Source organism: Vidua macroura, chromosome 11, assembly GCF_024509145.1.
Source record: "Vidua macroura isolate BioBank_ID:100142 chromosome 11, ASM2450914v1, whole genome shotgun sequence".
Classification (NCBI taxonomy): domain Eukaryota; kingdom Metazoa; phylum Chordata; class Aves; order Passeriformes; family Viduidae; genus Vidua; species Vidua macroura.
Genome location: NC_071581.1, coordinates 6,880,331 through 6,892,948, shown reverse-complemented (window position 1 = coordinate 6,892,948; position 12,618 = coordinate 6,880,331). Strand labels below are relative to the sequence as shown.

General features: G+C 53.1%; 1 protein-coding gene across 1 annotated transcript in view; it reads right to left on the bottom strand.

Annotated features, from left to right (window-relative positions):
- Positions 1-12,255, bottom strand: part of LOC128813016 (hydrocephalus-inducing protein homolog) — a 32,324-nt gene extending 20,069 nt beyond the window's left edge. The window contains exons 1-16 of the mRNA XM_053987759.1: positions 12,222-12,255; positions 11,309-11,518; positions 10,031-10,159; positions 8,962-9,139; positions 8,390-8,487; positions 7,529-7,662; positions 6,431-6,567; positions 5,672-5,793; positions 5,402-5,584; positions 4,884-5,036; positions 3,557-3,796; positions 3,095-3,299; positions 2,451-2,618; positions 1,982-2,146; positions 769-899; positions 206-334 (exon numbers count right to left, since the gene is read on the bottom strand). Coding sequence (XP_053843734.1) covers positions 206-334; positions 769-899; positions 1,982-2,146; positions 2,451-2,618; positions 3,095-3,299; positions 3,557-3,796; positions 4,884-5,036; positions 5,402-5,584; positions 5,672-5,793; positions 6,431-6,567; positions 7,529-7,662; positions 8,390-8,487; positions 8,962-9,139; positions 10,031-10,159; positions 11,309-11,518; positions 12,222-12,251 — 2,412 coding nt within the window. The 5' untranslated portion in view covers positions 12,252-12,255. The remainder of the gene's footprint in view (positions 1-205; positions 335-768; positions 900-1,981; positions 2,147-2,450; positions 2,619-3,094; positions 3,300-3,556; positions 3,797-4,883; positions 5,037-5,401; positions 5,585-5,671; positions 5,794-6,430; positions 6,568-7,528; positions 7,663-8,389; positions 8,488-8,961; positions 9,140-10,030; positions 10,160-11,308; positions 11,519-12,221) is intronic.
- Positions 12,256-12,618: the final 363 nt, after the last annotated feature.

Here is a 12,618-nt window from a genome sequence, read left to right as displayed (position 1 = left end):
AGCTATCCTTGTTCCAAGAGCAGCTTGGATCTGTCCTTAGGCTCTGCCAACTAAGGTCAGCTGCAACTTGCCCCAGGGCTCCCTGCACACAGTCCAAGATCCTCCAGCAGCACATACAGACCTCCTCCTCCTCCTCCTCTCCGAGTTGTACCCCAGTGCTGTCTCTCCGGAGCAGGAATGTCTCCTTTTCCCCCACCCCACACACCTTCAGCCTCTCACTGAGGATGTCCACCAGCAGGTCCTCGGGCAGCACACAGCTCAAGCAGTTCAGCTCTTCCCCATGACTGCTGCTGATGTTCAGCTGCTGTGGCGCAGGAGCAGTGGAAACTGTGAACTGCAATGTGAACCATTGTAAGGAAAAGAAACCACGGTGGAAAGCCCTGAACAACTCCCACTGCTGGGCTTGGAGCTGGGGCTCCTCCCTGGTGGAAACTAGAACAACCCTGCAGTGCAGGCTGCGGGCTCCAGGGGATGGTCCTGGAGGGCCCATGCCTTGGGCAGCAGACACCCAAGCTTGCAAGCCCCCAGTGCAGCCTCCCAGCACTTTGCTCACTGCCTGCAGCCACACTAGCCAGGACTGCACTTTGCCAGCAAACCATTGAGAGCCAGTGGAGCTGTCTGCCAGAGCACATTCCCAGCCCAAGTCACGGCACTATGGACCCACATACCAGGCCCTGGCTGGCACAGAGCCTCCACTGTAAGCAGCCCCTGCCCATCTCAAAGACAATGCAAAGGTCCCAGACATCAACCAGGGCAGATCATGTTTACCTTGGTGTCCTTTTTGTCGAGTTTGCTGCCTGGCTCCTTCTTCTTTTGTGCTGAAGGGGTCTTGCCTTTGGCATCCTTCTTGTTGATCTTTTCCCCAGAGGCTTCTTTATTCTTGGTCGGAGACTTTTCACCTGCACAGGGGACAGATGGTTCAGAGGGGCTTTGCAAAGCAAGCAGGCACCTTTCACTGCAATGGGCACAACCTTGGGAAGGAACGTGGCACTTTTCCCCAGTCTGCTGGGCACTGGGAGCACTGTTTCCCAGAAGCAGCTCCTTCCCTTCTTCTCTTACCAGCAGGTAAAGCACACCATCCCATATTTGATTTTAAAGCCAGCGCTGTGTCCCTCCTAACAACTGTGCACGCAGGCGACGCTGCTCGCACAGCAGTTCCCCTGCGGATCGAGCCAAAGATTCGTCCTCCAGGAGCATTGTTGCCATAAACTGCACCCATCCTGCATTCTCATGTGGAGACCTGCAGCCCTGCCCCACTTGCATCACCTGTCTCCACTGAAGCTAAATCCTCCTGTGGGAAAAGCCCAGCTGGGACCCAGACTCTTCTCCCTTCCACCAGCTCCCAACCCAGCCAGGTTCAAAACTGAGCAATGCAAAACTTCCCCCTGCACCGAGCCAGGTCTGGCCTCACCCTGCAGAGCTCAGGGTACCAACTGCCCAGGAAGTTTCGTAGAAGTCTCCAGTCTCACATAGAGAACAGCCCAACATGCAGGAGCTGTGTAACCTGACAGTGGGCATAGGTAAATCTCTGGAGAAAAGAGCTCATCTGGAGCATGTCTCTCATTGGAAATTCCTCTGGGAGGCTGTCCTTCCCTTCCTCTCGTTTGCGAGGTTACACTCATAGTCAGTCCTCTTGTGCTTAATGAGCCACTTCAGAAGGCTTTTTCCTTGTGCATGAGGAGCAAGCTCAATTCAGCTTTGAGGAAATATAAAATATTTGGGAAGGAGACAGGTGTGCTTCACCACCCCTAGAAAAACAAACATGTGCCCAGAATGGCAGCAAAGGGGGCTCTAAAAGAACCTCTGACTGAGCCCTTCCAATTGATTTCCTTTTTTTGTTTTGTTAGGCTAGCCAGTGATGCACTTCAGCCATGTTCCCCTAAGAGACCCAAGGACTGAAAAACTGCTGCTCTGAGTAAGCAGAAGTGGATAGTCATGGTGGGTTTCTCAAGCACTGGCTCTGGGTCCTTGCCAGCATTACCTTTGTCTTTGTCTTTTGTCTCCATGGCAGCCTTGGTGCAGAGCTCCCGGGCACAGAGCCCTGCTGGGCTCCCATCGTTGGCCATGGCCTCTTTCACCACGGTGTCAATGGACACGTAAGCAGCATCATAATACTGACACAGGCCCGCTGCTATCTCTGTCTTTCCTGAGAGAGAGAGGGGGGACTGCTTGGTGATACTGGCACAGGAGGCACTACAGGGACTACAGGCCCTGGAAAAATCTCCAACAAGATTTCAAAGTTAAAAGGGCAGTGGGACAGCAAGTGTCCCTCCAGGGGAGGCCATGGGGGAGGCAGCTGCAGCGTGGGTACAAGCTCTGAAGTCTAGAGCCAAGAGGATCATCTCCATGTCCTGTTCAGCTGAGGAGTTTGCCTTAAGCACCATGGCCCACCAGGATGCGTTCCTCCTGCTTGCCCCTCTCCCTGCAGCCCTGGGATGCAGCTGACATACCTGTCCAGGGTGGCCCATGGAGGATGACAACAATCCCTCTGTGCTGCTGCGCTTCATGCCTCTCTGAAGACGGGTCAATGCCCAGGTGGCGCATGACAGCCCGAGAGATAGGACTGCCAGTCACTTTCAGCATGGACTCAGGACAGAATGTGAGAGTCCTGTGATGTGCTGCAGTGCAAACCAGGGGGAAAAGTCAGCCTCCTGCCTACATTTGATCCTCACCATCCTCCCCATCTCCTCAGATCCCAGGAAAGGAGACTTGGTGAAAGCAAGATGAGCTTGTTCTTTTGTTGCTAGGAAGGTGCAAATATAAAAGAGACAGTGATATTAGACCTAGTCCTGCTGGCTGAGGAACTGCTCCAGTCCTAGTCTTTGTGGCTAAGGGACACAAGGGAATATCCTGATTATTTCCCCAGTCTATAGCAGGCAGATAGGAGCTTGCTTTGTCTACACTCAGGGTTGGTAGAGGATGCCACAGCCCTTCAGCCAAGAGTTCCTCCACCAAGCTGGGGAACAGGCAGCTGCTAAAAGCATGGGCTTGCCCTGGAGAGCAAGGTGACAGAGAGTTCAGGGTGTATGGGTTGGAGTCCCAGCTGTGACCACAGTCAAAACAGACACCGCCAAACCCTCACTGTTTTTCTGACCTGGTGCTGCCTTGCCCATGGCCTTGGCTTCAGCCTCAGCCCTGGCCTTGGCCTCTGCCATGGCCTTCAGCTCTGCCTGTTGAGCCTTCGGCCTCCTCTGTGCTTCATGGTCCTCCAGCACCTCTGGGGGCAGCATCTCACCCACGGCACGTGGAGGCATAAAAAACCACTTTTGATACTCGGACCCCACTGCCATCCGCAGGATCTGTGTGTGTAGGGAAGAGAAGCCATATGCAAGATTCCTTTTCTTGCCTTTCATCACACAGACTCAACAAACCCATTTTCTGTCTCCTCCCTTCCTCCCAACAACATGAACTCTTTAGTTTAGGTCCTTCCACAGCATGTCAGCAGAGTTGGCTTTGCCCTGGGGATTGCCTCCATCTCCCTGGCACAAGCCTGGGAATGCTGCAGTGCTGTGAAGCTTGGGCAGCATGCACGTGGGGACCAGATCTGCCTTCTCACCTTCTCCTCCTCAAGGTACTGCTCATCAAAATCCAGGGAGTAAAACTCAATGGGGAAGTTGCATGGGTTCTTCACCACCACTGTGGCCTCCAGCCCATCACTGTCCACCAGCACCCATCCCATCTTTAGTGCTGGGGGGCTGAACTCCAACCGTGGCTCCAGACCTTCTCCTGAGAGGTGCAGCTTTAAGTGACTGCTGCTCCCACAAATGTTAAGCTTCAGCTCATTCCTGTAAGAGCTCTGAAAAGAGGAAAGTGCAGAAAACACATCCATGAAGTCCCAGGTGACAGGACCCCAAATACCACAATGCTTGCCCCAAGGTCAGGGTGTTATCAGTCCCTCCAAGGTGAATGGAAACCAGATATTTACTTCTGCTAGGGACTACAGCATCTGTAGTAGTCTGGGTCTGAGTAACTGGGATGAATCCTGGTGTGCACTGTAACTGGGTATTTGGTAGCAGATGGATGTACGATGGACTGTCAGGTGTTTTCACCTGGTCACGCAGGAGTGCAACGCTCATGGGAAGGGCCCTCGGGGTTACAGTGTCCAGACACAGTCCTGGCACTGCTGCATCAGGCAAACACCAGCTCCAGGAGAGAGGCAAATGAGCTCTCGCTGGCTAGAAATAAGGCTCATCTTCTCTGCTTAGTGCTCGGCTCTGGTCAAAGCCAGACAGAAGATGGTTACATCTCTTGAGCAATTAAAAGATCCCTGGGACTGTTTGTGGGCACAGAAGCACTTGTGTCCATGCTGGTACACACTGCCAGTTTCCGAGACCCAGCGGCCACAGGTAAACTACTTTTGGGAATGCTCCATCCTTTAAGTTGAATCTCCAGCTGCATGGCAATGTGCAGGCAGGCCAGAGCCCCAGGGACTGCTGGCAGCACACCACTATAGGAGACTGTCCTGCCATGCCCAGGAAGGTGTGTGGTGGCTGTTTTGTCTGTCAGTCCTGCAGCAGGATGAGCCCAGACTGGCCATTCCAGGATTATCCTCTGTGAGTGGGCAGCTGCTCTGCACCGAGTGTTGCAGCTGCAAACACAGCCAGGCAAGGGGAAGGCTGAGGGGAGCTGGACACATCCCCCCCATGTGCTGAGGGGCAGCCTCAGAGCCCTGGTGCTCTCTGTACAAGCTCCCTGCAGGCATTTCAAGCACATCTCATGGGAGTGCTCTGTGTGCTGAACTGAGCCACGCAGAGTACGGGGCTTGCAGAAAGCTCCCTGTGAAGGCAGAGCTCATACCACCTCTGCACCTCTGCACCACACTCTCAGGCCCTCATTTCCAGATAGCCAGACAGGCTTCCTGGGCTGACACCTGCCAATCTCACCTCCGCCTTGGGTGTAAACTGGATTTGCAAGTTCTGCCACTTTCCTGCACCAAGGGTTCCTTTGGAGGGCGTCACTTCAAAGGGACAGGGCTCATCCTCCAGCGCCTGCCGCTTCTGACGTACGGCTGGTGTCATGTATTTGAGGTGATTGTTCTGGGCACAGAAACCAATTGTGTGAGGTCTCCTCGTGCTCTGAGACACTGCTATGGTGCTGAGAACACCCACAGCCAAACCAAGTGTGGCCCCAAAGCCCAGAGCTGGAGGGAAGCCCTGTAGACAGGGCAAGCAGATAGGGAACTACTGTTGTCAGAGGAGGAGGAATGGGTGAAGATGGCAGAAAAGCAAAGCATCAGCTAATGGAACAGGTCCAGGCAAACCAGCCTTAATCCAGACCCTCATAAGCTTCCTCAAACACGCTGTAGACCCAAGTGCTCAGGCAGCCACAGGACCAGAAAGGGCAAGAGTCACAAAGAAAACCCAACCAAGAAGTTACGTGTTCAACATCGCCTGTGCTTTACCTTCGGAACACGCTCGATGGACCATTTGCAGGCTACTCGGAACCAGTTGTAGAGTCGGATGGTCTCGACCTGGCACTGCCCAACAAGGATGTCAGAGAAGTGCAGTCTCTTCTTGGAGAGGTCGAGCGACATTTCAGACACAGTGGCACGGAGGTGGATGTTATACGTGGGGCCTTTTGTCACCTGGAGAAGGACAGAGAATTCAGTGGAGGGTGCAGGTGACATCTGCTGCTGTGCCCAGCCTGCTGCCTGTCCCAAGAGTTGTGGTACCTTTATGGGCAGCAGCACATCCACGTCACCCTGTGGCTGGTGGGCACTTTCAAAGCGCACTTCAAACACCACGGTGTGGTTGGGGGGCAGGTCCTCCATCTGCTTCAGGTCCACACTGAAACCTTGAACAGATGAACACAAAGCAGCTGAGATAGACACGAAACACAAAATGTGCATAAGCACGTTAAAGCCTTACAGGTGTCCTGGCTGAGAGGTCTGGGGAAAGCCCCACGCCGTGCTGTGACCTGGACAAAAACTTAAGAGTGCTCCTGAACACCCCTCAGACACAGTGAGCACAGTATGATGGAAGCGCAGCCTTGCCTCAAGGCCTCTTATGGAAGCCTCTTTTGATCCACCTGAGGATCTCACAGGCTGTTTCCTCAATAAAGGCTGAATACAGGAGCTGTGACAGTGTGAACTCCAAACAAAGCACTTCCAAAACACAGCAGACCCCACTGGTTGGCAAAACAAGCCCACAGAGTGCCCAAAGAAACTTGATGCTCGTGGGAGCCAAGGGCAGAAGATGCTGAGAGGTGACCAGGGTGATGAGCCCATCTGGCCCCTGCACAGAAGCATTAGGGCAGTCACAGGCAGACCAGGTCCCTGGGCATGGCTGGCCAGGAGAGTTCTGCCTCTAAAGCTCCCAGCAGGGGCACTGAGAAGAAAAAGCTCAGAAACCTCCCCAGGTTCAGTGGCTTCAGCTAATCCGTCTGAGACACCGCCTTCAAGGCCACAGGAAGTGTCTCCAGCACTGCTTACCTGTGTCCCGCAGGACAGATACATTGATCTGGAAGGACACATAGATCTGCCCAGGGTTGGTGATCTTCAGAGTGTGTGTCTCAGTGTAACCCTTAAGGACAGGGCCCATGTCCAGGACATACTCGAGCAGGTTAACTCTGCAAGGAGGAGTAAGGACAGTCCTTAAACCACAGTCCTTAAGCATGGCTACATGTCCAAGTGGACAGAGGATACAAATGCAGTGACTATTTCTTTATTCACTGCTGTAAAATCTCAGCTCAAGCCCATGAAACCCATGGCCTGACCACCTGGCAATGACTTTGGGAAGTCAGGAGGAGTGCAGGTCCTAGGTTTTATCAGCTACTGATGGTACCAGAAAATACAATTAGTTTAAAATGGACATTGGCCACAGCTCCTCTGCCATAAAAAGCCAGTATAGGTGAGTCCACTGGGCCTCCACTGGTCTCAGTGGAACTGCCTAGCCTGGTGTACAGCCTGAGCGTGAAATTGCTCTGGGGTCTAGGAATAAGGTTTGCCTGCACAGGAAATCTTCATTGCTCTGCAACCAGATCACATGATCTGTTCTGCAGAGCATCTTCTTCCTGAATTGAAGCCTCCCGTGCTTGTGCTGCATCATGATGGTGCAAAGGGAGGGACCAAGTCACCTAGATAAGCCCTGCCACCCCACCAGGATTCAAACCATCTGATTTTGGGTTTCAAAGGGGTTTCTGACATGTGCAGTTCCCTTCTCCTTTTGTTTAGTGTGTTCTGTTAGTTGGAACCAAGACATCAGCTGGGAGTTGTCTCTTTCAGAGCTAGTCAGCAGGAACAGAATTTATGCTGTCTGGAAGGGCTTGAAGGTCTGCACTGGCTCCCCCAGCTCCAGGGACAGAACCCCACAGCTGTGGGGAGCTGAGCAGTCCAAAGCTCAGCGTGGTGCTGGGGAAGGGAGGACACTCTGCCACTCCCATGTAGCGTGTCACAGCCGCCGGGACCAGACCCTTTCTGCAGTCCAGGCTATTCCCAGCTCTGCAGACACAAGGAGCTCTCAGGAGAAGGGGGCATGGCTGGGTGCTCCCCACGGGGCACCTGGAGATGGGCCTGGAAGGCCCTACTCACTTGACAAGACGCTGGCACATCTCCTTCTCAGGGAACCTGCTCTTCAGGGGATGGGATGGGAGCTTTTTCTGCAGCTCCAGAGAAGGCTTCTCTATCAGCATCCTCATCATCTCTATCTGCAGCTGAGTGTTTGACTGAGGAAAGGGAAGACAGTGGCGGGTTAGCAAAGGTCCTTCCCAAGGCCCAGCTTGCACCTGAGAAAGGATCCCACCCTGCTCTCGTTGAGAGGGGGTGTGGGGTCCTCCTGTCTGGCTGCTCAGTGTCTGTGACACCTCCTGCTCTCTTAGGCAGGACCTCATCTCCAGGGAAGTAACTCCAGCATCTTTGCCTGCCCAGACACTGTTAGCAAAGCTGATCTGGCCAGGCAGACAGACCAGCCAGGAACCTTCCAGAGCTCCAGATACTTGCCTGCCCCCAGCCAGTACCGAGGCAGCTTGGACAAAAACTGTCTTGAAAGGGAACCAGAAGAAGCTGGTGCCTCTTGGAGATGAGCACTGCCAGCACAGCCCCAGGGCAGAATCAGGCAGCCGCTGTTTGGGTCTGTAAATCTGGCAGGGCTTGGGTTGGGACCAACAAACTCCCCAGCAATGACCTGCATCTCCTTGAAAGCACCATCAACTCCATCCCTGGAGCATGGCTTTCAGGACCTCTCCCTAGGGTAGCCAGGAAGCTGGTGCAGCCCCAGAAGAGACCATGAGCAGAGTGGCAGCCCTAGGGGCAATGCTGGAGTGACACAAGGTTGTCGGTGGGCAGGGAGGTCCCAGGTGCCATCAGGGCACCGGGGAGCTGCTGTGGGCTACCAGGGGCTCAGGTGATATGGGGAGGGTGGCATGTGCTAAACGAGGCTGCAGCTGTTCTTACTACAATGCCAGAACGAGGGATGTGGGGCTTCAGGCCCTGAGTCTTTGGATTCCGAGTCTTCGAGGTCTGACTCTTAGTGATCTCATCTTTTTCATTTCCTGAAGGAAGAAAACATCCACAAAGAGAAGTGTGAGCAAAGTGCCAGTCCCATTTAAGCTGGGAAGTCCCCGCCTCCCAACACTGGTTTCTTCCAGAAAGAAATCCCTCAAGCCATCTATGGAATCTGGATGCTGCTGTTCCTCTCTGAATCTCATCCCGTGCAATGTCACACAAATCCAACCCTGCCAGAAGCCCTGCCAGCCTCTCTTACAGCTTTCCCAAGCCTTTCAGTCTAGCCATCATCCTTCAGGACCCTGCCAGATGTGCTGGCAAGCTCTGCAGGATGGTTCCTGGGACAAAGCCCACATGGGATCCTCTGCTCAGGACTCATGAAGCAACCAGAGGGCTTGACTTGGTCTGGGAGTCCTGCAACCCTCCAGGCTCGGTGGAGGTTGGCATGAGCTGCCCTATGGGCATATGGTAGGGAACAAAACCAGAGGGGCCCTTTCTGGGGGCAGACAGGCTGTGCTCACCTTTGATGTTCCAGGGCAGGTTCACCCTGATCATGGGAAAGGACGCTTCTCCTTTCAGGCAGATATTTTCTGGGTCCAGGTCACCCACTTTAAGCTGGTAAGTCCTGCTGAAGGCTCCTGGTAATCCCGGCATGTAAGAGAATTTCAGCACTTGCTTCTCGCCACGTGCAATGGAGCCCTGCAGGGACAGGAGAAGAGGGAGGGAATGCACCAGTGTTTGATGGGGGATGGCTCAGGGGACAGACAGGCTGAGGAGACAGGTTCTCATCTAGAAGAAACCATCAGACCACTTCACCTTTGTGATAAACATATTACAGTGTTGGCTTTCACAATTGTTAAATACCGTGTGTTCTATAATGCTGACTTTTGTAAAAGAAGTTTTGCTAAAGTTTAGAGTTCTTTTAATGAGAATGTTGTGTTGTGATACCAGTGTTGGTGAAGAGTTGATGTAGTATTAACATTTAACCAATGAAGATATGGAAACCTGTTGAATGTGTTGAAAAGTTACAAATGACCATCACTAGGACAACTGCACATGCTCCATCTGCCGAGCAGGACCCGACAGAGCACCCCAGCATTCTAGCAGTAACACTCTATCCCTGTTCTCTCTGTTTATTCTCTCCGTTTCTCATTTTCTCTCTCTGCTCTCTCTTCTATCCCCCTCTGGTCGGGACCATGCCCTTTCTTTATCAATGAACAGTTTTCAGATACAATACTTGCTGCATTTGTGCCTTATTTTCGTCCGAGAAATCTATCAAAAAGAATTCTCCTCTACTCCCCTTACAACGGGACAGGACAGTGACCACCAGCACACTTGTGCCTCCCGCCCGTGTCTGCCTCTGACAGCAGAGCCACCCACCAGGCAAGGGGGAGTCGATCAGGAGAGCCCTTGTTTGACCTGCTCTGACCCCAGCAGAAATTGCTTACAGCCCTGTCTCTGTCCGAGCTGGGTTTGGGGTTTTCCCCTCTGACTTTTTTCCCCCTTTTCACCCCACCCCCTCTTTATTCCCTTTAACACTCTCCTGGGCCACCTGGCACAGGGCTGGGGTCAGTCACTTGTGCTACTTACAGTGGTGGGCTTGACCAGAAACACGCCAGGCAGACGCTGGTCGGCAGTGCTAGGCTTTAGCACCCAGTTGAATTCAGGCTTGCCTTTGTTTGCCAGGGTGACTGTGTGGTGATGAATTTCATTAAACATCTGGAGAGAAGGCACAGGAGCAGGAAGTTACAGACCCAGGCCTGCTGTTGGGAATCTCCTTCCTCTCTCCTGGGCTTGGAAGCAGACACATCATGGGAGCAGGGACAGAGAAATGAGCACTTGGGAACCTGGGGAACCCCCAGGCACAGGGCACCTGCAGAGGACCAGGGAGCTCTGGCAGCACACAGAGGTCTGGTAACAACCATGGGAGGGCCAGCAATAAATGAACCAGGGGACGCAGGCCCTCTGCACTCTGAGGGGTCACCAACAGCCAGGAGAAACAGAGACAGCACCGAGGCATTCCAGAAGAAAAGGCATGCAAGTATTGGCAAGCAACATACATGCAACAAGGGACTCACACAGGGCAACACAGGGCCAGCAGCTGGGAATATCTGTGGGCTTTTGTTGCCCTGATTTTCAAGAGTTTTCTAAAGCCTTCTGAGTTTACATTCTTGTAGAGAACTTTCCCACACAACTTTCTGTAAACAACCTATTGTTTTGCATTCTTTCATAGAGGCGGAGAAATTTGATGTACAGGTAGTTTGTCCAGTGTCCTTGGAGAGGTGGCACGTTCACCCTCCAATCCACTGGCACCTTTTGAGAACTATAAAAGATTGGAGTCAGAGAAAATAAATTAGTCTCTTCATCGTGACCAAAGCTGTGGCGTGTCGTTTTTCCTTGTGTCATCTGGTGACAGGCTTTCAGCTGGACAAGAGTGAACTGGGGATTATTCTGGGACAGTCTCTCCAAATCTAGTGACTGGAAGCCCAACTTCTTCCCTTGACTGTTGTGTGGATTAAGCAAGAGCTTTAGACAAGAGCATTTCCTTGGAGGTCAGGCTTTAGGCATGGATGAGCAGAGGGACATCTCAGGGACACACCCCTCAGAGCACCCCCACTGGGACCCTGCCTGCCCCAGGAGGCAGTCTTAGGTACCCTGAAAAAGAGGCACTCCCAGCATTTTGGAGAGGCTTGGAGATGGCCATTTTAAACCAGCTTGGATGCCAGATGTGTCCCTCAAAGGTTGTACTTCCAAGCCCCAGAGCCAACAAAGGGGCTGGGAAGGGAAGGGAGCCCTGGACCAAGGTGGGCAGGAACCTGCTGGCCGTGGTCCCAAGGAAGGAGCTGTGCCAGGGGACGTGTGTGGTACCTGAGAGCCACAGTCGATCTCCCGGGAGCTCAGGGAGTAGCTGACACGTGAGGCCTCTCTGGTCACCACCACCTCGTAGGTGAGGCCTCCCTCCACGTGGCACAGCTCCGTGACATTGCAGATGGTGTTGAGGTGGCCAAAGAAGGTGAAGGAGACCTGCTGGCTCTCTCCCGGCTGCAGCACACCTGACACTGGCACGATACTGAAAGCCTGGAGGACAGGAGAGATTGAGGTGTTGAGCACGGAAATGGATGCAGAAGAGCATCTTGGAGCAAAGTGCAGCTGTACCTGGAGGGGCCTATTCCCCAAACACAGCCAGAATCACCCTGATCCCATCCTGCATCCATGCCACTGACCAGTGGAGGGACCATGGGGAAAATCTTCTCCCATACTCACAGATCAACACATTAATTAATACATTACATTACAGTGAACTGGGATGTCTCCTGGCAGTAGAAATTCTCTCTGATGCACAACTTGCCTTTAAAAAGCATTTCTTAACTGCTTTTAGAAAGCAGTTAAAAAGTAGGAGGAGACTCAGAACGAGAGCTCTTGGAGCTGAGCGAAGGCCCAGCTCATTTGACTCCTGAGGCTCTTCCCCTCTCTCTCTGATTTAAATGCTGCTTTCTCAAGGTGCTACAGCAAAAGCTCCTGCAAAAATTTCCTATGGACCACCTGATGAGTTCCAGGGGGAGCAATGCCCTCCGCAGGTGCTGCACAGCGTCCTTGGGCAGCCCTACAACATGTCCTGCACTGCCTCTCCAGCAACCAGTGGCTCCAGCAGCACTTTGTGATGGGCCTGGAGGGACGTGAGGCCTCTCTGTGGCCAATGCTGAGGGCCACCAGTGGGACTGGGAGCTACAGCCCTGCTTGCCACACTGACAATGGGCAAGTGAGACAGATTCCCTCTTACCTTCTCCACTTCGAGGGGAGTGTGTGGCATGTCCACGGAGTCCCTGAATCCCAACAACTCTCGTGGGAAGCGAGGGGGTTCAGGCAGTTGTATTTGCACCTGAAAAACAAGCCATTTTCTATGCTAGGAGGAAGAGACAGCCACTTTGCAAAGTCTCAGGTTGTAAGACAGCTTCAGGGCCACCAGTGCAATACCAGCTCTCGGGTGAAAGCAGACACCTGGAAACAGGTAGTCTGGCTGGGCTGGGAAGAGATCAGGACTCATCACAGCTTGCTCTGGGAAGGAAGCCGGAGGTCTTACAATGATGCTGCAGCTAAAAGCCTCATCTTACATTGTGAAGGAAACAAGGCAAAAAATCCCACACTCAACACAGGCCCGTAGGATCTGAGCGAGCTTC